The following is a 27,861-nucleotide window of genomic DNA, read 5'->3' on the forward strand; positions in this document are numbered from 1 at the left end:
AAATCTTCCCTTCCTTGATACATGGTTTATAGAGGATGCAGACATAGTTGAAGAAAATTTTAAATGCAGAGTTTGATATTTTCCTGTGTTTATTTATCATCTGAAATCAAGACCTGTGTTTATAGAAGGGTGTTCTTTAGATCTCAGAATGAGATGTTAAAGATGAATATTGCTGTAAGTGAAGATGCTATCTCCAATTCCTCCCAGTTCATGTTCCCACCTTCCCCACCTCCAGGACACAGTAGAATATTAACATTTTATTATATAATGTAGAAATTTTTCTCCTTACATATTTTCCTTAGCTGTAGTGATCCTCAGTACATTGAAAATGCATGAATTAATTATAGCAAACATATATTTGACATACATGTTTGAATTAATGACTTTATTAGTAACTATGATGTATTTCATAAAGAAATTATTTGTATAAAATTTACTTGTAGATCTTAATGTAGTCAAGAAAAGAGACTGTTATGGTGTTACTAGTGAAAAATCCATTCTTAAATTGATTTTTATTATTAAACGATTTTAGGCCTGGGATGGAGCTCAGTAGTAGAGCAGTTACCCAACAGGCACAAGCGAATGGGTTCCAATCCCAGTACTGGGACAGGGGTATGGGGAGAAGAAGGATTTTACTTACAGTTAGTCTAAACAAAAGAAAGGACAATTCAAAGGTTTTAAGTAATAAAGTGCTATTAAATTGAAGAAATTGAAACCAGCTATTATCCATTCCCACTGATAGCAAATTATCCTCAAAGTTAATCCTAAAGAGACTTATGGACTTTATATTTTAAAAAGGAGAAAAAAAGGAAAACTTTTAAAGAAACTAAGATTATAAATAATTGAATAGATTATAATGGGAACTCAGACTTTCCTTCTCTTGAGGTTTTTTGTTTGTTTTTGCTTTTTGACATTATTTTTATTTAAGCATGAACTTTTACCATAGTTCAACCTAGAGAATAACCTTTGAGTTATATTTAATAGAGAGTTCAGGGCTACAAGGCCATGATAATGTTGCTGGTGTTGGTGCAACTTCATCTGAAGGTCTAAATATTACTCAAAGGAAAATAACCTAAGAAGAGAACCCTGTGAAAGCATCTACTATGTTGCAAATCAGTTACCACAGACCTAAGATGACAGTGGCTCTTAGTAAATCAATCTCAGAACTTTAAAAAGAAAAAACTTTGGACAAGGAAATGGGAATACCTTGGTGGGAGATAGGGCCTTCTTATTTATTTATCTATCTATCTATTTATTTATTTATAGCATTGCTAGGAATCAAACCCAAGGCATCTTGCATGCTAGGCAAGTGCTTTACCACTAAACTACATCCTTAGTCATTCATCCACAATTTTAAAATAGAAAACATTTAAAGGTTTAATATTTTCCTTATCCGTAAGAACACTAAATCAACATATATTTTAAGGAGTACATCAAGAGATTTCATTATTTGTGCAACCATCTTCTGGAGTATTTCAATTAATTTTTTGCAAAATATAAAGAGCCCAAAATTCTGTGGCAAAGTTTCACATTATAACAAACATGAAGTCAATGTGTCATATTATAGAAAAAAAACCATAAAGGACAAACAATAATAACCATACAAGGGCTGGAGATGTAGCTTAGTTGTAGAATACTTGCTTAGCACATGCAAGGCCCTGGGTTCAATTCCCAGCATTGCAAATAATAATAGTAATAATCATACAAAACATGACACATGGTTGAAATATAGTCCATGTAGAAAGCTTTGTGACCAAAAATGTTAATACTGTATTACATGTTACTTGAAACATAAAATCTTTGAATTTTTGTGCTTAAAACATTTTTTTCTGGTGGACTCTTCCTTCTCAATACTGCCACTATGACTAATATTACATCATCATTTTCATGGAGACATCACCATGAGGACATCTACTTATGAGAATATAAGTCACTTGTTATTAGCTCACAGAATAGCAAAGTGGTGCATACTTGGTCTTGAAGAAGAGCTTTCAATTGATCACCATGTGTTTCACAGAAGTGAAGTCACCTTTATATCCTTAGAATATATCTGTGAAGGCCAAATGAACTAAGGAACAAAGGCCCTTAGCAGAGTAAGTATAATAAAAGAGTGATACATTTTACTTATAATTTTGATTCCATTATCATTATTTTCAGTTAAATCTTTCCACAATTGTTTTCAGATATTTCTGAGACTCAGTTTCTCATGGTATTGACCAAACTGCAAAATTAACTCCCCTACAGGAAATCTGAGTTACAAAATACATTTCCAAGATGCTAAAACTGTTTCTTCCAAAATCCAGGACTCTGCTGTGTGGCATGACACAAACATTCCCAGCTGAACAGAGTGGTTTTTATCATGGATGCCAACTGGAAAATAACTTAGAGATGTTTTGGGTTGGATACAAATCTGATCCTTTGGCCCATGCATTACATTCAAAATGTCTCCACTCGAAAGTGCTTAAACTTTTATTATTGCATTTATCACATTGTATTACAGTCTTGAGTAGGGTGACCATACATCCTTAGTTTATGCATGTTGTCCTGAAGTACCATCTGGTTTAGCATTTTAGCACTCTCAGAAGTGTCCTGGTTTAGACAATAAACTCCATAGTCCCCCAATTATGAAGCAGGTGCCTGGCAGGAGAGGCCGAGGAGCACTGGGGTGGTCCTAAATAGAATGTGGGCCTGTTTGACACATTGGTGGTGCTGGTGACCCAGAGATGTCTGGCAGCTTTGCCTGCAGAGGAAATCTCCTTAAGGAGAAACTTAGCCTCCAAAGGCAGGAAGAATCAACAGAGGAGAGTTAGGAAGACCTCAAAGTCTATGAGGCAGGCTTGCAGGGAAATGGCTTCTCTTCCCATTTCTGCTAGGAACACAGTGTATTCCAAGATAGTGTGGACCCCAGAGAACAGCACCATTTTGTTCTTCTCGGTTTAAGGTTGTATTAGGAGACAACAGCCTGGTGAAGAAATCAAAGGTAATGAAACACATCCCAGAAGATGCTTTGCAACCCTGAACCTCAGTGAGGTGTGAAAACAACTCACCCAGAATTTCTGAGGCTTCTGAGAAATACTCAGGGCCCAGGGCTGAGGTGGGATTGAAGATTGGATTTGTGTGTGTCTTAATCACCAGTACAAGATTTAATTTTGTTTAGTGTCGTTTCAGTTTTGAGTACTCCAATTGTAGGGTAAGTCACAGTCTATTAATTAAAGAAGAATATTTTCTATCTTCCTTTTAAAACTTAAAATGTATTTATTTTGGTGCTAGGAATTAAATCAAGGGCCTCACATATGCTAAGCACACTATCACTGAGCTACTGCCACCAACTCTATTTTTAAAACTGATGCATAAAAACTAGAAGTTGTACATATTAGTGGGGAACTATGTGCTGTTGTATATATTAAGCAATGTTTAAGCTAAAGTAAATATAGCTCCTCAAACATTTATCATTTCTTTATGGTGAAACACATTCAAAGTTCTTTCATCTAGTCTTTTGAAATATATAGATCATTATCATTATCTATAGTCACCACAGTGTGCAACAGTAAAAGAGTTATTTGGTAAGTAGAACACCTCATGCCCTAGCAAGGACTTGGATTGGCTAGAGGAAACTTTTCTGAACAAGTTGGTTATTTAGTTCAACATTTTAATTGTGAAAGATTCTTTAACTTGAGACAGAGCTGCATTTGTTTATATTCAAGGTGTTATTAAAGTACTTGGATATTTTGGGTTGTTTGTTTTGAGAACACTTGTTAAAATCAATTTGCCCATTCAACAAATACTTATTTAGACCCTACTGTTTGCCATGCACAGTGCTAAGTGCTTATGATGATATCAATATGCATCTATTTCTGTGATTTATTCTTTTGTTTTTATGCTGAGGACTCTCTCAAAATATTATACCAGCCATTATCCCTCGCCTGAGTACTAATTACATTTACAAACTAGTTGCTGAATACTTTCACCTGTATGTACATTAACTGACTGGCCATTTTCTTACCTACATCTTCTCATCACCACCTTCCTCCCAACACAAGCAAACTTGGCCTTCAATTGTGTTTCTTCTAGGATGGCAGCATTATTTGGAGTAATGTTTTTTGTTGCTGTTGTTTTGTTTGTTTTTGGTGCTGGGGGTTGAACCCAGGGTCTTGAGCATGGAGGCAAGCAATCTACCACTGAGCTATATCCTCAGTAGCCCTGCAATAATTCTTACACCTTCTTCTTTATGTCCAACAGTCAATAGGGCACCAAGATGGTTTACTTTTGAAAGTGTCTCTTAAATCTTTCGTCTATCCCTTCCACTCCAATAACAGTGCTGAAATTCAGATTTCCTTCAAATTTTGCTTGCATAATTAAAAGTGTATAATTACCAATCTTCATTGATTTCCTCAGACTACATTTCTACTTTACATTTTTTATCAGCATTAGAAAGATCTTAAAACAGATCAGAAATGACCCATCTAAAAAATCCCCAGTTGTCTACAAAATTAAAGTGTCAACTTTCTATTATGGCTTACTCTTTCTCCAACTTGTATTTTCCAGTCTTTCCTTTCACTAAACTGCTGTTCACACCTTACCCTCCAGCTCCCAAAGGTAATTCACTACTCCATGACTCCCATCCACATTTGTATCTGTGCCTTTAGTCATCTCTTCTCTCAGTAACACACCTATTAAAATAACACATTTTCTTCTGCTATTACTTAAGTTAATAACATACACAAAGTACTTTGGAGTCAGTGTCTTTCTTGACCCCTACAAATGGTCAGATGATCCTCCAGAAATCACCTAACTCCTACAGAACTATTATTATGGACATACACAAAGTATTTTAGGACTGAATGTGGCTATGATTGACTTTTCCCATGAAAGCCCTTGACAATGGGCTTTCTTCCTTTTTGTCTCTTTCACTGCACATGGGCCGTCTTTAAATATTTATTTGAATGTTTGAATTATAACTTCACTGTTATGTAAAATAATGTCTTAAACGTATTGCCATGTAATAGGTATTTGGGTGCTACAGTGACCTTGATTATATGTGCAGTAGAACTTTGGTATGTGAGAAATGAGATTTTTTTTTTCGACACTGAAAAAAAACCACAAAATGCATAAGAATAACTTTAGGCCTTGAATATAATGTGATTGGCTATATTATTTGTATTAAATTGATGTGATTAGCTGGGCTTGGTGGTGCATGCCTGTAATCCCAGTGGCTCAGGAGGCTGAGGCAGGAGGATGGAGAGTTCAAAGCCAGCCTCAGCAACCTAGCAAGTCTCTAAACAATTCAGTGAGACAGAATCTGTCTCTAAGTAAAATACAAAAAGGGCTGGGAATGTGACTCAGTGGTTAAGTGCCCCTGAATTCAATCCCTAGTACCAAAAAAAAAAAAAAAAGTGTGATTAGTGGAAGTATTTGAAATATTCTGAGTCAAAGAAAAAGAAAACTGGTGAGGGGAAGGACAAGACACTGTTCCACTTACCAGTGTAAAAGAAAAAGAAATATAGATTGTGGGCTGGGGATGTAGTATAGAGGCAGAATGCTTGCCAATCATGCCTAAGGCCCTGGGTTTGATACCCAGTAGTGAATAAAATAAAATAAAATAAAATAAAATATTGAAAAATGGAAGCAAATGTTGGCAGTATCTAGTAGAAAGTGATTTAGGCTATCCAATTTTAAATGTGCAAAATCACCTCTACTGAGAAATGCATCTGGCCATTGCAGTCTGACACAAAGCACAAAGCATTTGATTCAAGTAACTCCTCTTGCTTTAATTCCATGTTTGCCAATCAATTTTCTATAGTAAGCTGGTAAATAAAGAGGGTACTGATCAGTAGGTTATCACTGTAACATTTCCTTCTGTACTGGATTTAAAATCAATGTCATGAAAAATACATTTGCTTAAGATGTGTTGACAAAACCAGATTTTTGAAACCAAGAACCAGACTCAGCATCAACACAAATTCATCATGGTAATAAATGCCCCCAAGGGGACAGCTGTTACAAGGCATTGGATTTCACCTAATCCAATATGAGCTTAGTCCCATTCAAGGATATTTTTATTTTTCTGGTTTATTATTGACTATGGCCATAGTATTTTTGGGATGGGGTATTCTAGAAACTTCTAAACATTTTCCTAACTCCACAATCAACTAAGGGAAGGGAAAATAAATACATATTTATTTTTCAATTTCTGCAGTAACAGTAAAAATCTCCAAAGAGAAGTGAAATGAATAATTGTGAATCCCTGTGTAAACACTATTACCTACATTGGATTTTGCAGTCAAAGCCAGGTATGGTGATAACATCTAGCAACTCAGGAGACTGAGGCTAAAGGATGGCAAGTTGGAGGCCAGCTTTGGTAACTTAGTGAGACTCTGTATCAAAATAAAAATTTAAAAGGGCTGGAGATGTAGCTCAGAGACTGTTTTTGGGTTCAATCCCCAGTACTGAACACATGCACACATACATTTATGCAAACACACAAATATTTTGAAGTCCATTTTTAGATATTAAGTATGCAATGTAGCAACTAAATTGCAATTGCTACTAAAATTTACATACATTGAAAATAGAATAATATGATTTTTGAGAATTTTAGAAATGCAATAAACTATTTCATGGCTTCAAGGTTGAAAGTGATATTTGCTTCGTGAGAAACTGACTGTGGGCTATATGATAGATGACAAATGTACTGGTCTACATACACACTATTCTATTTTGCTCTTGTTAGTGTTCTATCAATAAAACCAGCAGGCTTAATAAAATTTTCTAGGCCATTCCACTGGATATTCACTGGAAATCTGGCTGAAGGTCTCTTTCCCTGAGGGATGTATGCTCAACTCAGAAAACTACTTTGAAATTGTTCAACAGGAAGGCACTCTTTGTTCATTTTTCATTTTGATAAAACCTGACAAATGTACATTACCAGTTTTCTGTAAAATTAGCCCTCGAATATCTTTCAGATCCTCAAGATATTTTCTATTCTGCTTTTGTTGGAAGAAGTTTCACATGCCTCAACTCTTTTGGATAGCTATTTGAATAAAATGATAAATATTGATATTGTGTTGCTATTGCTAATTGGTACAAATGCAAGTAACAATTTGCACAATGTTATTATAATTCAGTATTGATATTGTATTTGGTATTGATAATTGGTATTTGGTGTTTGTTTAATTAGTCTTGGTTAATTAAAATACTTGGTTAATACAAATATCAAATATAATGATTGTCCAGTATTGAATATAATACCAATACTGGGGCAAAAATTTATATTACATTTGTTACCTAATAACTAGTCATATTCAGAAATTTGGTTTTAGGTAATAATGTCATTATTTTCAAACATAACACATGAGGAAGTAAGAAAGGGTGTATTAAGTCAGATTGCAATTTTATAGCTTAATTTTAAAACTTGACTACAATTAGGTATATTTTTTTAAAGTGTTTTCAAAAGTGAAAATTATTTTACATTTCAAGTGCTTCATTTCTTTAAATGAAAAACAAAACAACAAAGTAACCTGAGATTTTAAAATTCCTTGTTTGTTTGTTTTAATTTTTTAAATAAATTAGAGGTTGTCCAAGATTTTTGTCTCAAGTATTCTCAAAATGTCAACAACTTAAAAATTTAAAAAGTGATTAACTACTTGCAAAGAGACTGAAAACAATATCTTAGGTATGTGTGTCCCCAAACATACATATTTCTGATTTAGACTTTTAAACTGTCAATACCAGAAAGACAATGCCATTGACGTGTACCTGGCACTAGTCCTTCCAGTTAATTTTTTCCCTGGAGAGTGGTTTTGGGCGACAGAGTGGCGTCCGGGCTTCCCAGGTTGTTGCACTGACAAACTGCAGTGATGGTAAAGTCAAGGAGCCTGACAAAATCTCATTAATCATTTTAAATTAAATCCAACCTTCCTGTCCCACCATGCCAAGAAGAAAGCCTTTTCTTTCCTTCTTTCTTCTTTTTTTTTCAACAAATGAAAATTTCCTCAGAAAAATTTGGTATGTTTCTCGTCTTGGTCTTTAATTTAGTTAGACAAAAATAAAACAAAACAATCTACTTTTCTAAGCTTGAAAACAAAACATTTGTCCAGGTATAATTTAACAGATCAACCAAGTGTCTTTTAAAGATAAAACATATTTTGAATAAAAAGTCATGGAGACATTCTGAGAGGAAACTACACCATGCAAATTAGAAAGATTATGTATCTTTATTTTCTTCATAGATCAATGAATTTATTTTGTTGTATCTAATGACCCTGCCAGGCACGGTGGTGCATGCCTATAATTCCTAGCAATTTAGGAGGCTGAGCCTGGAGGATTATAAATTTGAGGTCAGCCTTGGTACCTTAGCTAGACATTATCTCGAAAGAAAAAATATGAAAAGCATTGGCAATAGAGGTCAGTGGTAACATGACCCTGAGTTCAATACACACACACACACACACACAAGTATATATACACACATGCACATACATGGGTACATGTGCTTGCTCTCGTGTGTGCTTTCTCTCTCTCATACATATACACATTACCCTCAGTAGGATTTTAAAGAGGAAATAAGAAAAAAATCCATTATATTTTGGTATATTTTATTCTAGTCTCTTCTTTCCATTCATGATTTTGCCTTATTTTATAAGGTTATTGTAATGTGTGTATCTACACATGTATGTACACATATAATTTCATATCTTTTAATATTTATAAGTGGTTTTTCATATTATTCAGAGACATCATGGCTTCATAGTAATACATCATGAGAATGTATTTTGATCTACCTGATCAGTCCCTAATACAGTGTTGGATATATAGTCAATTATATGTTATTTCTTACAAATGTTATTTCCCAATTTGGGGGATTCCAGGTGTTTCCATCTATTTTTTTCCTTTAAAAATATAAGAATGTGATCAGGGGCATACACATTCCCTTTTCCCTATTTTTATTATTTTCTTAAGATGGCTCCCTAAAAGAGGCTCAATTTATTTATGAATGCTTGAAAAGAAACTGTAGGTAGTTGTATTAATAAGGATATTTAAGCAAAAAACCACTTTAGGCAGTGGAAAACAAGCTCCAATTAGAATAAATAGGTTGTTATTTTAAATATTACAACTGAGCAAGTCAACTTTCATTAGCTCTGTATTCATTGATATTCATAATATTGCCAAAAATTGGAAAGAATAATTACGAAAGACTTAAATTCTTAAAGTTAAAAAAGGGAGACAATCTTAAAGAAACAGTGATTTATCCAGATATTTAAAATTGGAGGTACTAGAGAGATGAATTTATGTTTAGAATAACACACAGGTTGAATCTGTCTTAAAAAAAATTTTAAAGTTAACGACTTATAAATTGTGTACACCTGAAAAATCTTAATGTGTTTTGTAAAGTGGAACTAGTAAAACCATCTTTCTATATGCTTATACAGGAACTGAACCAGAGCTAAAATAAATCAAGAAACTGCTCTGGGGAAATGTCTATGTTAGGAACTGAATGAGACATAAGAATTAAATTTCCATCTGCGAAAACAGAGAAAGCTGTCCTGGAGGGAACAGAATCTGGGAACATTGAAGGACAAATAGCATTTCAACAGGTAAATATGAAGGAGGATTTAACAGTTTCCCAAACAGAGTAAAAAGGTGAAAATACAGCATTCATTATGATTACAGTGTTAGTTTCACCAGAGTAAACTCTGGAAAAATCCTGATGACAAATTTGGAGGAGGCTCTAAAGGATTCAAGTATTGTTTTTTTTTTTTCTTCTTCTTCTCTGCCCTCTCCTCCTTTTCTTTCCTTCTGTATTCTTTTCTTTCCTTTTTTCACCCTTTCTTTCCCTTCTCTCCTTCCTTCCTTTCCCTTTCTCTCCTTTCCTCTTTCAAAATATGATCTGTATCTTAGAAAACATACCCAGTGACTGTGTGGGAAGTATTCACCAGAAATACCCAATTGGCATAGTGCATTCTGGGCTTGAAACAACACAACCCTTATTGGGGAAGGAAGGTGTAGACAGGCCTAAGCACTTTTGTGGGTTTCGGCAGAGCTCAGATTACACATCGGGTAAGGGAATATTTGCCCAAGAACCATATAAAAGCCATTAGCAGTATGATGATTTTCTAGCCTTAAAGAATTTAGTCCCAGGTGGCAAGATAGACTCAAGAAGGCTGAGTATAGATGGGAAAAAACTTCCTTGGGCTGCAGTAAAAGTAAAGATCAGCACCCTTCTTGACAATTTCTTTCTTTAGTCATTAGGATACTGTTCTTCTTTAGTGCTTTGATGAATCCTCTTATTTCTGACTCCTATTTTTTCTCTACCCAAGCCTAAAATAATATATTCCCAATTATTTCTTTTTATACTCTATACTTCAAGAGACATTATCTTTTCCATGTATTACTTGATATGCTTTAAATAGTAATGTGGACTACAACTTAAATATCTAGCTCTATTTACTTTTTTACCCTAGTCCTATTTCTGGCTGCAATGAAAGCTCTATTCATTCTTTGAAGTTAAAAATATGCAAAAATTGGGATAATCTTTTCCATTTTACTCCACCTGTTGCTTCTCCTAGGAGCTACCATTCATAACAGAACAACCAGGCAGTCAGATTACAAATCTTTTTCTAAAATCACCACTCCTATCAATTTCCAAATTTATTACTTCTCTCTAACATCCTCTGCCACTATTCTAATTCAGATCTTGAAAGAGAACCTGAGTGGTTGGGAGCAGTCTAATCTTAAGAGCATGTTTGATGAAAAAGTTGGACATGTAGAAAATAATAGTATAACTACTATAATAAAGATATGTACAAAGCACCACAGTTTACAGAGGAAGAAGCAATTAACATTAGTGGTGTGTAAAACAGTTTGAGAGCTTTGATAAAGAAATTATATTTGAGGTGACTCTCAGATGATTAGCAGAGGAACACTATATACATAGGTAAGAAAAATGTATCAGAGAAAGAGAGCTTATAAAAGGCAAAGGAAGATCAAACCATACTTGAGGAATGTTATTAGAGATGCAGCTTTAAAGATAAGCTGAGGCCTGATTGTGAATAGTCTTAAGGAGGTTACACTTAGTTTTTCAGGGCAAAAGGGGACTTTGAAGTGTCATCAAGATGACTTGTGTTTTAGAAAGATATAAATGTTAAATCAGAAAGAAGATGCAGTTCTCACTTATAGGTAATTTGTTCCCCAGCAGATACCTGAATATATAGGAACATTGTTTGTATATCATAATGATTGGGGGAGACTAGTGGCATCTAGTAGGCAAGATCCAAGCATGGTTATGCCCCATACTGTATGTGACATTATATATAATACAAAATTCTTCCCATCATGAAGACTAACCTTCCTTCAAAAATAATAGAACCCATACAGGGAAACACTGAATGCTTAATTTAGTATGTGTTTTTTATTATTAAGGGTCTTCATAGATGGATCATGTTAAAAATTTTTAATCGCCTATTTTAAAAAGAATGAGGAATGAATCCCTAATCATTAACCATAAAAGGAATACTACTCAATTAGAGAGGGTTTAACTTTAAGTGACAGCCAAATAGCTCTTTCAACCTTCCAACAGATAAAACTACCAACTCAGGGCAAAATATAAAATTCAATGACTTGAAAGTAGTAGAAAGGAACCCAAAGCAAGCTGATCCTACAGAGAATATCATTTTGGGTAGCAGAGAACACAGCATTGGGTGAGCTTCCCATTTTGATAATTAGCCCAAAGGTAGTCCTACTTTGCATCATGTGGAACCTATAGTTTTATTGATGTGAAGAACCACAGGCTAGGGTTTGGGGTAATGGCTGTTGCTGGAAAATGCAGAGGGAAAGCCTGGCAAGGAAAGAACCAGTGAGAGTCTCAGATCCCAAGTATGGACTTTGCCCCCAATTCTGGCTGATCCCTGAAGCATGCAGGCACAGAACAGACTCAAAATAGAGTTGCCTTATTAAAGAAATGAACTGAAATTTGACCTGCCTTCAACTATAGGGGAGCCACAGTTTACAGCTGGAAGTTTAGTCAAGTTAACTGCCTATTTGTTTGGGGGAAAAAAGGATCTGGGGAAACAAATCAGAACCCAGGGCTTCTATTACATCTTATTTACCATGTCCAGAACATAGTCTAAGTTATTCAGCATAAAGAAACAGAAAAATGTAAACCCATTCTCAAAAGAAAAGGAAACCAAAGAATACTAGCACTGATATGATCCAGGATATTGGAATAAACAGACAAGTATTTTAAAGCAGCTTTTCTAACTATGCTCAAGGATGTAAGGGAAAATGTGCTTGTAATGAATGAAAAAAGATAAGAAATCTTGGCAGCGAGATAGAAGTCATAAAAGCTGAAGGCAATTATAAGTTATAAAAGCTAAAGGGAATTTATAGAACTGAAAAAGTGTAGCAATTTAAAGAAAAATGTTTATTGGAGGCTTAAAAAGCGAACAAGTATATAAAAATTAGTAAACTGGAATACAGATAAAGAGAAAAAAAACCACTTGAGGAATAAAAGATTGGAAAAAAATCTATAGAGCCTCAAAAACCTGAGACTATATGAAGATAAAAAAATATTGCATGAAATAAAACACTCAGAGGAAAATAATATCGTACAACAGCAAAAACAATTTGAACACTACTGCCTTCTTATCAGAAATAAGAGGTCAGAACATAATGAAATAATATCTTTAAAGGGGAAAAATGTCAACCCAGAAATATTCAGCCAAAAACTCTTCATAAAAAAATCAGACATTTTCAGATAAAAGAACACTATGATAATTTTCAGCAGACATGAACTGAAATAGAAATCAGACAGTTTTTCATTTTGAAAGGAATGATATTGCAAGAAAACCTGGATCATCAGAAAAGAATGAGTATCAGAAATGATAATCTGGGTAAGTATTAAAGAGTATTTTTAAAAAATTTATTTAAAGTGTATATGCTTGTTCAAGGAAAATTATAACATATAACATACTGTATGTTATATATGACAAGAATAAGGTAGTGGATGGGAGGACGGCATAAATGGGTCTCTATGGTCACATTGGTTTGGTTTGCACAGGTACATGTTTTAGTGGGGTTTCATTGATCAGTATGCATGATATATCTGCATTTCACTGAATGTAAGTTTTACCTCAAAGGAAAAACGCTAAAAAAACCAGACTTTTAATTAAAGATATGCAAGCTTAAGTCTTTAGAAATGAAGTATATTGATGTTTGAAACTTATTTTAACCTGTACCAAACTAATAAAATGGATTCACTAATGGAAAGAGGGATGAATAAATATGCAATAAAATAAATATAGTAAAATTTAAATTGTAGAATACAGGTGGCATGTATATAGGCATTCTCTGTAAAATATGTCAATGTTTCTATATGTTTGAACATTTCCATAAGAAAATGTTGAAAAAGGTATTGCTAATCCACATTTATAATCAGACCATAGTAGAAAATGAGGCTGATAAAAGGGGAAAAAGTTGGGAAGTGGGAGCTATTAAAAAAGAAAAGAGAGTGAAATTTAAAAAGATGACAATTAAGAGGGATGGGGGGGCGGAAGGAGTAGACAGAGAGGTCTATGTGCCACGCACTGGAACACAGAAACAAAAATAAAATACATTATCACTGTTCTTTGTCTTTTGAAGCTTAATAAATTAGTTTGAGCTTTACAAATTAGTATTATTTTGTAATGGAATTCAAAATTATATACATGTAAACATTACTTATTTTATTCAGAATCTAGGCATTGTTTTGTATCAGTTTAAAAGTTCTTCTGACATTAAAAATGATTCGATTACCTTATTTTTGTCCTTTAAAAATTTATAGTATACTACTGCAGCTGTAATATTAAAAATCTCTATGGATTTAGGGTCATATATGAATGGACGCCAGGATTCTACACTTCTAATAAGAAGTCTCTACTCCAACTCCCTTACCTCAAGCTAACAGCTCTACCATCATATTCTCTGTCACTCCAAACCTTTTGTTGTTTAACTTACTATATAAATACAATATTCTCTATCAATCCAATGCTGTGAAAATCCAACACTCTTTAACCACTAAATAATTATTAATTAAGACACACTGAATACATCTGCTCTCCATTTAGTAAGGTTTATCCAATGATGTAACACCTGTGAATGCAGAGCTGATGTCTAGGTATTACTAATACCTAGTACAGTGCTTAGCACATGGAAGTCCCTTGATGAATATTTACTAAATGAATGAACAATGACTATATACCATCGTCACAATATCCCTTTCTCAATGAATTCTGAACAGAGATTATCAAGATTAGGAAAAGAGTAAAAAGTGTGATTAGTTCAGAGTTCTAATAACATGTATTCTGTTCTAATAAGTGTAGATGTTAAATTCAGACACATTTTTAAAACTTAAGTGGTTTAAAGGACTTACTGAGAACTAACTCAGAAGTTTTAAAAATGAAGAATCAAATGATAAATTTATATTATACAAGTAAGTATGAGTTTTGCATAGTAATATAGTAACAAACCAACACTCTTGGAAGTCCAAAGACAAGGATAGCTGGTATTGGTTTCCATATGACTTCAGATCCTACTTTTACAAAGACAACAATATTCTCAGATAAGAACCAAATAAATTTCAGAACCCAGTTTGAGAGAAAAGGAAAAAAACTTTAGTTAAAATCTTTACAATAAAATAATTATGATTATAAATCTCTTTAGTTAAATATGTACACATTATATGGAATCTTAAAAAAGAATGTAAATGGATAAAGTTTTTCAGGCAAATCTACTGCACAAATACACCATCTTATAGAGTATAATGTGTGTCAGTTTAACATTCTTTCAACAGTTGTGTTAGACAATGGCTGTGCTTTGTGCAAAACATGATAAGCAAAATTAAGAAAAATTCTCCAAAGTTACTTAGTTCTCCAAGGAAATTACTAAAAAAGAAAATAGTGAAAGAAAAAGAGATTGTATACTCAAGCTTGATTGTATACAGAGGCCAGAAGGGCCAGCACTGATGAAACCCCCATATTTGCTAAATAAGTCCTTGGGTAGCTTTTAGTCTGAAGTAGAAAGTTGAAGTCCTAGTAATTGTGCTTTTATGCAGCCACATGGCCAATAAGGTAGATGTTGTCATAAAGGTGCCCTACAAAATCTTCACTAATGTTTTGAGCAGCACGACGAGTATTTCTAATAAATTCTCTTTTTGACATCTTATTCTTCACATGAGGGCTAGTGAGGTCAATGGAAAGTAGAATCAAAGAGTAGCACAGTACATAAACAGCGTCTGTAAGGAAAAAGAAACACTTTGAATTATTTGCTAGTATAAAAAATATTATCCCAAAGGTTTTACATAAGGGCAAATGTTCATAATTTCAAGAGCTCAAGATTAGTATACAACTAAACAGGATGACCAACTCCTCCCAGTTTGCCTAGTTTTGCTCTTTTTCCAGTTCAGCACTAAAAGACCTGGGAAATTCCTCAGTACTGGGCAAACCAGGACAGTTATCCTCCAGTCTGAATGTAAATTCAGTAAGCATTTCCTCCCTTCCTCCCAACCCCACAACTGACTGAATCCAGGGCCTCATACATGCTAGGCAAGTGCTATACTACTGAGCTATAATCTTAGCCCTCATTAAGTATTTTTTTTCAATTCAGAAGAACTTTAGAATAGTTTAGGAGTTTATAGTAAAAAATTCATTATACATTTTTTTTTAAGTTTTTGGTGGACACAGTATCTTTATTTTACTTTCATGTGGTGCTCAGGATCCAACCCAGTGCCTCATGCATGCTAGGCGAGCACTCTACCACTGAGCCACAACCCCAGTCCTCATTCTAGATTTAAGAATTTCAGAACTAGCTTTATTTTCATTTTTGCTTTCAAATGCTTTTACCTACCATACCAAGCTACACTTTCAGAGGCAACAACTATGTAGAGATTTTAAAATGCCTATATATACTAAGTATTGCTTTAGAATTTGCTTTTGCTTTTTTTCACACAGTATGTTCTAACGGCTTTCTTTAATTTCACATATAGAATCTTCTCACTGTTTTTCATGGCACCACAGTAGCCATTACAATCCTATTGATATCCCATCTCACAATCCTATTGTGTATATCTTATTGATATAAACATTCAGGTTATTTACAATTATATAACTATTTGAATGTGTGTATTATGTTATTTATATCCAACTATTTGTGTACTATGAATCAAAATTCATATTAAAAATTTGCACTAGGAGCATATTTTCCTGCTCATTAAAAAAGGAACATATTTATTTACAGAGTGCTTTACAAAAACCTAGTTTAATATGAAAGCATTTTAATGACTACTTGGCATTAAAAATAAAATGTTAACAATTTATAGGATTATGAAATGAATATTCTTACTTGGAGAGATGTATTTCAAAATCCTATGGAATTTACCTATTAATTTCAAAGGTAAATCTTTAGAGAAAGAATTCCTATACCAGAGCACCATGCAACAAAATAATTTTCTTCTTTATATAAGCTCAGGTCAATACTTGATGTTTAATATTACAATAGTAACAAATGATACTTGGTACTCTTGTGGTGTTTATATTTCAGAATCCTACAGCTAACTGAAAGATTATGTCTTGTAAAGCATGTTCAGTAAATTTCATATGATAGGTAAATGTTTTGTAATCTCTGCTTAATGAGATAATCAATATAAAATTTTTTATTTGAAAAGATAAACCCATATCAAATGAAAAGCACACAGGAAACTAAGGTTCTATCACATGCAAACATATATGTATACATAAACAGTACACACAAACACAAAAAACTAGTTGTATTAAAAACAAATTTTATTAGGCAAAGGGTCTCTGGTCTAATTCTTAGATCCTTTATCCACTTTGAGTTGAATTTTGTGCATGGTGAGAGACAGGAGCTTAATTTCATTTTGTTGCATATGGATTTCCAGTTTTTCCAGCACCATTTGTTGGAAGAGGCTATCTTTTTTCTAATATATATTTTTGGCAGCTTTGTCTAGTATGAGATAATTGTATTTATGTGGGTTTGCCTCTGTGTCCTCAATTCCATACCATTGGTCTACATGTCTATTTTGGTGCCAATAACATGCTGTTTTTGTTACTGTTGCTCTATAGTATAGTTTAAGGTCTGGTATAGTGATGCTACCTGCTTCACTCTTCTTGCTAAGGATTGCTTTGGCTATTCTGGGACTCTTATTTTTCCAGATGAATTTCATGATTGCTTTTCTATTTCTATGAGGAATGTCATTAGGAATTTGATTGGATTACATTACATTACATCACATCTGTATAGTGCTTTTGATAGGTAGGAAATACGGTGAAATGAGATGGACATCATTATCCTAGGTACATGTATAAAGTCATGAATGCTGTGGAGTACAACCAGAGAACTGAAAAATTGTGCTCTATTTGTGTACTATGAATCAAAATGCATTCTGCTGTCATGTATAACTACAATAAGTAAATTAATTTTTTAAAAGCAAAAAACACCCAAAAATTTTAGTAGAAAAATATTACCTATGCAATATGTGGATTATTAAAAGCTTTTAAAATAATTTCTCAAGTATTCAATTACATTGGTTAAACTACTGAAATTATTCAAACAAGAATAATTTTAAAGAATATCTGTAGCTGAATCTAACTTTTGTTCTAAGTCAGTAAATTTACTAAGTATAAATGATGTCTATGACTAACTAAAGGAGTCCTCTATGTTTACATAAATGATATATTCCATAGATGCAGTTACTACTAAAATGAAAAAAATAAATATTTTTAGTTAATGGAGTCATTTTTCCCCACAGTGAGAAAAACGTGTCATATTGGACTCTTTTTACCCGGAGGTGGCCAGGGAGGAGGGAGGAAGTAATGTACTATATATATATTCTTACCAGGACTAAGGCCAAGTTCCCGCATTAAATCAGGATTACAAGCACAGAACCTATGTGAGAACTTTGTTATAAGAGTTTCAAGATATTCTCCACGCTCTTCAGGGGCATGGATATGACGAAAAAATTCTCTCAGTGCATTTGGCAAGAACTGATTTCTAAAATTATGCAATGTTACAAGGTCATCCAAGACATCTCTCCTATAGAAAAAAAATAGGTACAGCTTTAGTTAACTTTATTAAAAAATGCTAATAATAAAAATTATAAATTGTAATTTGTAATTTTTGGATAAAAATAATGAATTACTCAGTTAATCCTATAAGAGTGTATATTCTTTTTTTGAACCCAGAGGTGCTTAACCACTGATCCATCCCCAGTTCTTTTTTTTTTTTTTTTTTTTGAGACAAGGTCTCACTAAATTGCTTAGGATCTCACTAAGTTTCTGAGACTGGCTTTGAACTTGCAATCCTCCTTTCTCAGCTGTCCAAGCTGCTGGGATTACAGGAGTGTTCCACCACACCTGGCTCAAAAGTAGATATTATTCTTAAAACTTTAAAACATTAAGTATGATTATCTAATGAAGTTAAACAATTTTGAACTCTTTCATAAATAGGTTACAACAAAACAAAAGACAATACCAGAAGTAATTCTGCTTATAAAATAAAGAAATTTTTTTGCAGTGTCTTCTTGGCAAAGTCTTTATTTTTTAAAATATGAAAGTAAAGACAATCTTCACCTACCATACCAAGCTACACTTTCAGAGGCAACAACTATGTAGAGATTTTAAATTGCCTACATATGCTATATATTGCTTTAGAATTTGCTTTTGCTTTTTTCACACAGTTTATTGTTAACAGCTTTCTTTAACTCCACATATAGATTCATCTCACTGTTTTTCATGGCAGCAAAGTAGCCATTACAATCCTATTGATGTATCCATCTTACAATCCTATTTTATATATCCTATTGATGTAAACATTCAGGTTATTTATAATTATATAAATAGTTGAATATGTATGTTATGAATGTTTAATCAATAGCATTCTAATGTCTAGTCTCACTTTGTTACAATATCCTTCAATGATTATTAAACTTAACAACAATTATGTGATCATAACCTTCAACTTCTACCAATTGCTTATGGCAGGGACAGGCAAACTATAGATACTGAGCTAAATCTGGCCCACTGCCTGATTTGTAAACAGCTGTATTAAAACACAAGCACAGTACTTTGTTTATAGATTATATGTCTGTTTTCACAACATAATTGCAGAGTTGTAAGTAGCTATGGCAGAGATAATAAGATCAGCAAAGCATAAAATGTTTATGAAAAGATCTGTTTCTTTACTGAAAACTGCCAATTCAAAGAGCCTGACATTTAAAGACAAGAAGAGTCAATGAGAATATTTTTATATAAGAGACTTCTTGTAATGACTATATACCCTATTTTTTAGCAAAGTTTCTAAAACTAAGTAAACATTTATAAATTGGTACTGAAAATCCTGAGGAAAAAAAAGATTGAAAGGCATGCATTTTTTTGTGTGCCATAGGTTAGTTTAGTATCAGATCTATAATTTTTAAAATGAGAGTTTGTGTGGCATCAAAATGTTTTCCCATAATCTTTATCTTTTTTTTTTTTTTGTAATCAGGGACTGAACCTAGAGACACAGGAACACTGAGCCACTGAGCCACATTCCCAGCCCTTGTTATTTTTAAATTTTGAGACAGGGTCTCAATAGATTGCATACAGCCTCACTAAATTGCTAAAGCTGGCTTCAAACATGTAGTTCTCCTCCCTCAGCCTCCTGAGCCACTGGGATTACAGGTGTGCACCACGACACCCAGCTTCAATTTTTAAATGTCTATCAATTAGTAAAATAATAGAGTATAAATGAATGACTATTAAATCAGAACAACATATTAGTTATCTCAATGTGTGTAGAAGACACTACTAAATGTCATATTTTCAGAATTTTCAAACATGCACATGGTATTTCTGTGTAGTACTGCTATGCACACACATATCCTTATATCTCTAAGTTTGGATAATTTATTTTCATATATATGAACAATTTCAGAATTCAAAGCTTTCAGTTATTTTAACACTTAAGATTATAGCTAGTTATTAAGAAAAAGGGCTGCTGCAGCTTCCACAAAAATATTGATTTTGGTTTGTTATTAGAAAAATGTTGGGCTATCATTTTGTTTATGAGCATGGACTTATTTTTACTTTTATAATGGCAACTTCTTCATTAGCAAGATAAAACTCATAAAACAAAGGATATATAAGATATAGTAATTGCTGATTGCTATCTAGTATAGTTTTTAAAGTAAAACTTTATATCAAAAGCCTCACTTAACTCCTTTCTTATAAAAACTAAAACTTCTTCTTCTTCTTTTTTTTTTTTTTACCTTTCATCAAGATAGATTCTCAGCTTTTTCCAGTTCAGTGTTCTTGTACAGAAGATAAACTTTGCTATTTCCTTTGGCGAGTCATCTAGGATACCCTTGGACATAAAGTAGTTCACTCCCTAAGGCAGAAAGACAAGTCTTCATAAATAAAATCACCCCTTATTTATAAATTTTGACAATTAGGCAATAGCAGAACCATAGCTATAAATTTTCCCAGCATTACTAGGCTTTTTATATAGCTTTATCATGCAAAATACAAGCTAGAACCTGAACTGAAACTATTATTTGTGACTGATAGTTTACATGCAATGAAAAGTAGGAAATTCAAAGTTAAGATTCCTAAAGAAATATTAATTTAATTTTCTGGCTCATGTAAGGTAAAACTAACTACACAGAAATATGGCCTAACTTGAGACAGCATATGAAAGAAACCATCACATAGACTATAAAATAAGACTTGTAACTAATACTTCCCCTGCCTAATAGAAACCATGATTTCTTAAATCTTAGTCCACTTTCAAGGAAACAGTTTCTTGAGAAAAAAATAATATTTTCAAAATGAAGGACTTAATAATTTTTAGTCTGGAAAGAAAAATAATTAAAATACTGAACTTTAAGTAAAGTAGGCCATACTCCAGGCTGGTTAATGGGTTTTACTAGTTTGGCTTTAAGCATCACTATATATTATAAGAATCTAACTACAATACACATTGAGGCAAAAACAATTTGAAAGTTTTCATAGGATTTATCTTTGAATTTCCTTTTCTCTGCATGCAAAGTTTTCCAGAGAAGCATTACCCATAACTTTGCATCTACTTTAGATTTAATCACCACCAACAAAACATCACAAAAAATTAAATGCTGAAACCACTGTTCTTTCACATATATGGAAGTCACATTCAAATAAATGTATTAGGTGGATTTGAATGTGCAGTATTGAAATAAAATGCAGGTGTGTTTATTTCAACTTGTAGTTATCCAGAGCCATGCACTTCTATGAATGCTTATGTCTGGATACTAGCACAATGTGTGCAGTTAATTGGTAGAGAAGATGACATATTACATACACGCAACATACTATTTTCACACATAAATTCTTTCAGCATTTCTTCATTTTACAAACACATAGTACTCAGAAATATTGCACTCATTAGAATTTAAAAAGCTGGAATATATTCTATAAAAGACTCAAAGACAAAAGCTTTCTCATAAAATTTTTATATTAAAAAATTTTTAAAGCAAGTTGATACCATGAGGTAATGCTTTTAAAAGGTTATAATTATCTATAAACTGTAATTCCAGGATGACTTTTTATATAAAACTAATTTTATGATCCTTCAGAATAATACCTTAATAGCAATGTTACCAACTTTTCATGTGAATTTTAATAGTACAAAGGCAAAGCTAAGGTCCTGATTTTAAGAATCTACATAAAAGAAGATAATAGTGTAATAACATGAAACTATCCTATTAACTAAATTGTAGGTCATATTTCACTGAATCCTGGATACAAGGGCTTGAAAATGTCATATGATCAAGACAGAAGGTCAAATTTTGTCTAGAATGAGCTGTCAGCAATTGTCTGAGGGGGCAGGGATGAGAGAACTATTAATGCTTGTTCCATCCTTTCCTCCATTAATTTGAATAATCGAGAGTTGACTGTATGTTTAATCAATCAGCTTAGCAAAAATTGAGTGGGGTTTGTTTCCAAAATTTCTCAGTGTAAAAGAATAACAGTATTTTCAAATCATTTCTGTGTTCAATTTTAATTGAAGTGATTTAAAGATGAAGAAATGTCAATTAAGGACTATTTAATAGTCTTTATTCATACCCAAATCGCTATTTAAGAGGTATAAAATTAATTCTCACCTATTAAAAAAACACAAATATAATCCATTAAGTAGGATATAATTATGTTATTATATGTCATTTTAATATCATTTGATGCTATTTAGTTATAAGGTAACCTTAATGTTTGCCTATGTAATCATCATAAAAATATACTGTTGACTATTTCCTTTTTTATGGAACATGTGTTTTGAGAATTAAATATCTAATCTAACCAGAATTCCCCAAAATCAATCAAATACACAGGAGTAAGCACATACACAAAGAGTTTTAAACCCAATCCTGAAAACTAGAAACATATAGCCTGAAATAAGCCAACTCTATTGGTTTTATGTGGAAAGGAGGCATTAGTTTCAAGCCTGGAGATTTCCCTGTAGAGGAAGAACTATCAAGGTGAACATCAAGACAAACAAAAAAAGGCATGGGATTAGATTATAATTGTCTTGAATAAGGAAGCTGGCAATCATCCGAACTCCTTTCTATGTAATAGTGAAATACAAAAATATAACAGAACATGAGATCCGTTGAAGGATATTGTATTTGTTCAATAAGTAGTTTTTTTAAATTTTTAATAAAATTTTAGAAGAATGGTACAGAGAGATCTCCAGACCACATAGTACACTAGCAACTGGAACTCACAGCTATGTATGTGTGTGAGTACACACATGCATGTGAACACATTGATTTGTTTACGTGGTGTCTCATAGTCAAAAGAAATCATGAGCACTCATATTTAGTCTATATTAATACAAATACAGTTTCTGGTAAAAGGAAGGTTGCAACTTGTATATTTTACCTGATTACATGGTTCATTAAAATAGTGTCCAATTTTGAAAGTTACATTTTATGTTGCATACTGACAAAGTAGAATTTATCTGGACAGAGAAAATTAGGACTCAGATGGTTGAAGGGTATAAAACTCATGTTATATAAGGAAGAGGTGAGGAATGTAGAGGTATTAAACCAAAGAAGGAAATAGTTAGAAAAGAAGAAAAAAATAAAGACATTCAATATATCAAAATAATGCAGCACTTAAAAAGATTTTGTTTTTCAGTGCTGGGGATCAAACCCAGGACCTCTCACATTCTAGGCAAGCAATCTAACATGGAGTTACCCCCATAGCTTTCCTGTACACTTTTTAAAAATGTATATTTTTAATTGTAGGTGGACACAATACCTTTATTTTATTTTTATGTGGTACTGAGGACTGAAACCAGTGCCTCACACATGCCAGGGGATCACTCTACCACTGAGCCACAGCCCTAGCCCCCTATGTACTTTTAAAATGGAAATTAAACACCTGAAGTTCATCTAAGGACTGCAGTCTAGGAATCCCTATTCTAAATGAACATAGGAGTCTCAAGCCAGTTAACATCTCATTTGAAAGGCATGCTTGTAACTACAGCTGAGTTGTTCAAAGGCCAATAGTTTGTTATTTGCTTGAGTCTATTTTTCCTTTTGCATTTCCAAAATAAACTTACACTTCAAAATCATTTCTATTTAATTTCATTGTTTATAAATTTTAATTTCATTATGCAAATTCTATTCTGTTCAACTTTTAGAACTATTTAAATCATTTCGTTCACAGTGTAGTTCTTTTTTTTCCATTTGGGGAGGATTCTAAGGCATTTCCATAAAATAACTGTGAGATAAATCTTAATGGCGTCAGTCTTATATTTGGCTGGCTCCTTAGATAAGTTCACATCAGCTGAAATGAAACTATTGATCCAAATAGATTTTACTTAAAAAATAGTTCTATAGGAAAGTTACAGTAGGATAAACAAAATTCCTATTATGAAAGTAGACATTAGGCTTCATGTTTCTTTGGAAAATGATAAACTGGTAAATAATATTCATGTTATAAATCTTAACTTTTTTTTGGTACTGGGGAGTGAATCCAGGGGCACTCAACCACTGAGTCACATTCCCAGCCCTTTTTATTTTATTTTATTTAGATAGGCTCTCACTGAGTTGCTTAAGGCCTTACTAAATTGCTGAGGATGGCTTTGAACTCATGATCCTTCTGTTCCAGCCTCCTGAGACGCTGGGATAATAGGTGTGTGCCACCATGTCCACCTTAAATTTCTTTTTTTTTTAATATTTATTTTTTTAGTTTTCGGGGGACATAACATCTTTCGTTTGTATGTGATGCTGAGGATCGAACCCTGGCCGCATGCATGCCAGGGGAGCGTGCTACAGCTTGAGCCACATCCCCAGCCCCACCTTAAATTTCTTAATTATTTAGTCTTTTAAAAAAGAATCCATTAACTTTACATTTAGATATAAATATGAATACCTAACGAATAGTATATATAATAAATATATATTTACATATGTATGCATATTTACATATGTATGCACACATGTCTAGCAGTATAAAGTTTTTCTAAAACAAATCAAAATTCATAAATTAAAACTGTCCACATCACCATTTAAAATTATGTTAAACCTAGATAGTATATGTAAGGTATTCAGTGACAGACATTGAGTGGTATAAGACAGTTTTACCCTAGGAAAATTTATTTGTGGTGATGAGACATGTGTAGAAATAACTTGCATACACAATGTGACAAATCAATAAAATGCATGCCCTAAATTAATCTGTATTAAAAATAAGAATTTCAATAGTTCAATGAATGGAAACATCACTAAAGGATGGGACATTTGGATAGGTTTGAAGAAATGACAAGAGTTCAGATAGCTCTAAATGAGGGGAACACTGGAAAGAACATTTCAGTTGATATGTGAACAAAAGCAATATAACATAAAAACTAAGTCTATTTTCAGGACAAGGAGAAATATCTTGAATTTGATTTTGATTCATCTGTGGTCTGAAAATATTACATGAAAAATTTTGGAGATAAATAATTCATAAGTTTGGGGCTGAGGTTGTAGCCCTGTGGTAGAGGGCTCATCTTGCATGTATGAGTCACTGGGTTCAATTCTCACCATCACATAAAATAAATGAATAAAATAAAGGTCCATCGGTAACTAAAAAAACACATATTAAAAAATATAATAATTCATAAGTTTTAAATTGGGCACCATTCTGAGTAGCATGATGAAATCTCCTGCTGTCCTGCTCCATCCCTCCTGATTCATATCCTCACTTTATATGTCACTTAGTAGATATCTTGGCTATCAGATCTACTGTCATGGTATCATAGTGCTTGTGTTCTAATAATCTGTGTTTTACTTTAAAATGGCTACAAAAACCAAGAGAAATAATGCTAACAACTTGAATAAGCCAAAGAGAAACCAAAAAGTGCTTCCTTCAAGTGAAAATGAGAAAGTACAATAAGATATGTTGGGTCAGAGGGTATAGTCAAATACATTTTTTTTGCAATATATTGCTATAATTGTTTTATTATTTTTCTTAATTTCTTACAGTGCCTAACTTATAGGTTAAACTATCATAAACATGTATGCATAGGAAAAAAACTATATGTAGGCTCAGAACTATCCATAGTTTCAGATATCCACTATGAGTCTTGTATCCTCCCTGGATAATAAGGAAGGTCTACTCTAATATAAAAAGAAATAATGGAAGATAAACTAGTGGGCTACTACAAGTGTTTGGAAGCAGGGAAAAACAATAGAAATAGGAAAGAAATAAAACATTTAAAAAATTCTGTATGTTCCAGAAATGAAATGAGGTGAGTATTCTTGCAAATATGCTGGCAGTGATAACTTATGTTTCTAGCTTGATGAAGAGGGAATTGACTTGACAAAAACATGACTGATGGGGAGAAGGGGGAAAAAAAGGAATTACAGATGGTGTTGATTTGAAGAAAACAGTGATAGATTTGGTTTTAGGTTGAATTGGAGGTGGTGATAGATATAACCAGAAAGGCATAATAGGCAGTTGGCAATGTAATAGGATGTAGAGAGAAGGGAGGATTAGAGATATAGATTAAAAAAGAGGAAAAGGGTAGAATAATGTCCTAGAGGCCAAGAGTCTTTGAGATTTAAAAATGGGAGTGGATACATTTACACAGTAGAGTTTAAAGAGCATAATTTTCAGAAGAAGTATCAAACATAGCTCTGCCAGTAAATGATGATGTGACATAAATAATTTACTCAACCTTTCTGAGTCTCAGTTTCCTAATCAGTAAAAATCTTGGACGGCTATTGTGAAGAAACTAAAATGTCAAGCAAAAGAAACAGCTGGCTTACCTTTTCTTTTGGATAGCTCAAGGAGACTATGGGGAAAGAGGTCACTGGTTTTTTTTGGTGATTGGGAGAAAACAAAGTAGTGACTTTCAAGAACTCTCTTTCCATCCAGTAGTGGAGGCTCAAGTCTAAGTAGAAATCTAAAGAATGAGCTTAAGATAAAGAAACTGAGTAAAGTCCACTTGCTTGAAAATTTTATTAGTACAAAAGGGGAAAAGATAAGTGGTAAAATTAAAGGCAAAAAGAGAAAATGAATATTTTTCAAGGTAATTTGACCTATGCATGTCAAAATGCAAAAAAAAAAAAAAAAAGGTCAATGGAGAAAGAAAAAGACTGATAAGCAGGAAAACTATTGCTCTGCAAGAGTAGCAATACAGACAAATGGGAACAAGGAGAAAGACAGAAAAGTACCATTGGAGTATATAATGCTTTGTAGGCCAGGAGGACAGGGAAGTAGCACTAGCTCAGAAGCAGTGTGAAAAATAAATTGTTTGATAGTTTATTTTCAGAATATGGTATTTAGCCTTAATTGGGATGTAAAGATTCAACTGTAACTATTTATAACTATATTCTTTCCCTTTGGCTGCCCCAATTTTAAAATTAGCTAATCATGTAGACTGTAATGCCAAACTCCTCCTATTAGGGCAAGGGGGAATGCTGCAGTCTACCTGCACAAGTGTACTTGCTAGCCACGTTTGGTAGCATACCCTTCAGGAAGAAGTAAAGTTTGCCTTGCCTGCCCAGAGCATATGTTTGATTTCTTGTAGTACTTTGGTATTTTTAACACTATATATATATATTAAAAAAAGTAAAAAGCAAAAAATAGAGTGCATGTTGGTTTTCTTCTTAGGCAGAATACGGATTTGAAGAGGAATGGAAAAAGAGAGAGCTGATCTGGATCCTTGTGCAAAGCAGTGAAGATTTCTATTAGCAATGGTGGAGGTATAATGGAATCCATTAGTAATAAACAATAATGGTGCTGAGTAACAATAAGAATCCAGGGAAGTCAATGTGAATCGGTCTCCTCCTCTCATGTTAAATTCACCAAAATCTACCATATATGTTTGAACCAATAAATATATATTTGGGAATAGAGTGCATTCTAAAAAATTAGGCATGTAAAGCCAAATAGAAAAGTACATTCTATTGACTATTAGCACAGATATCTGGCAGGAACATTGTATAACAGTTCATGCCAATTAAGGAGATCATTAATATAACAAATCCAGCATATATGAGGAACATATTCTTAATTGTTTTCTTAGAGAACAGTTTAGTAAAGAAATTTAAGAAAAAAAATGATTTAGTTTTTTTGTTCAAATTTGTCCTTTTATACATGCAAAATACAGTACCATGATAAACCTATTGTTAGAACACTATATAATACAAAGAAACTGGACATTGCATTTAATTTTATTTTTAAAAGGATATTCTAAAAATAATAATTCTTAAATTTTATCAACAAATATTTACAAAACAAAACAGCTCAATCTAGATTTCTAACCTTCCTTTCAATATAATAACTCATATATTAATTTTTACATATA

At 32.9% G+C, this 27,861-nt stretch overlaps 1 protein-coding gene across 3 annotated transcripts in view; it reads right to left on the reverse strand.

The window, feature by feature from the left end:
- Positions 1–9,850: 9,850 nt before the first annotated feature.
- Positions 9,851–27,861, reverse strand: part of Fbxo8 (F-box protein 8) — a 53,440-nt gene continuing 35,429 nt past the window's right edge. For all 3 annotated transcript variants that reach the window (XM_013358712.4, XM_005325513.5, XM_040293922.2), the window contains 3 exons: positions 20,294–20,412; positions 17,885–18,081; positions 9,851–15,265 (listed from right to left, as the gene is read on the reverse strand). In XM_013358712.4, the coding sequence (XP_013214166.1) occupies positions 15,078–15,265; positions 17,885–18,081; positions 20,294–20,412 (504 nt within the window). In that variant the 3' untranslated portion in view covers positions 9,851–15,077. The remainder of the gene's footprint in view (positions 15,266–17,884; positions 18,082–20,293; positions 20,413–27,861) is intronic.

Source organism: Ictidomys tridecemlineatus, chromosome 14, assembly GCF_052094955.1.
Source record: "Ictidomys tridecemlineatus isolate mIctTri1 chromosome 14, mIctTri1.hap1, whole genome shotgun sequence".
NCBI classification, from domain to species: domain Eukaryota; kingdom Metazoa; phylum Chordata; class Mammalia; order Rodentia; family Sciuridae; genus Ictidomys; species Ictidomys tridecemlineatus.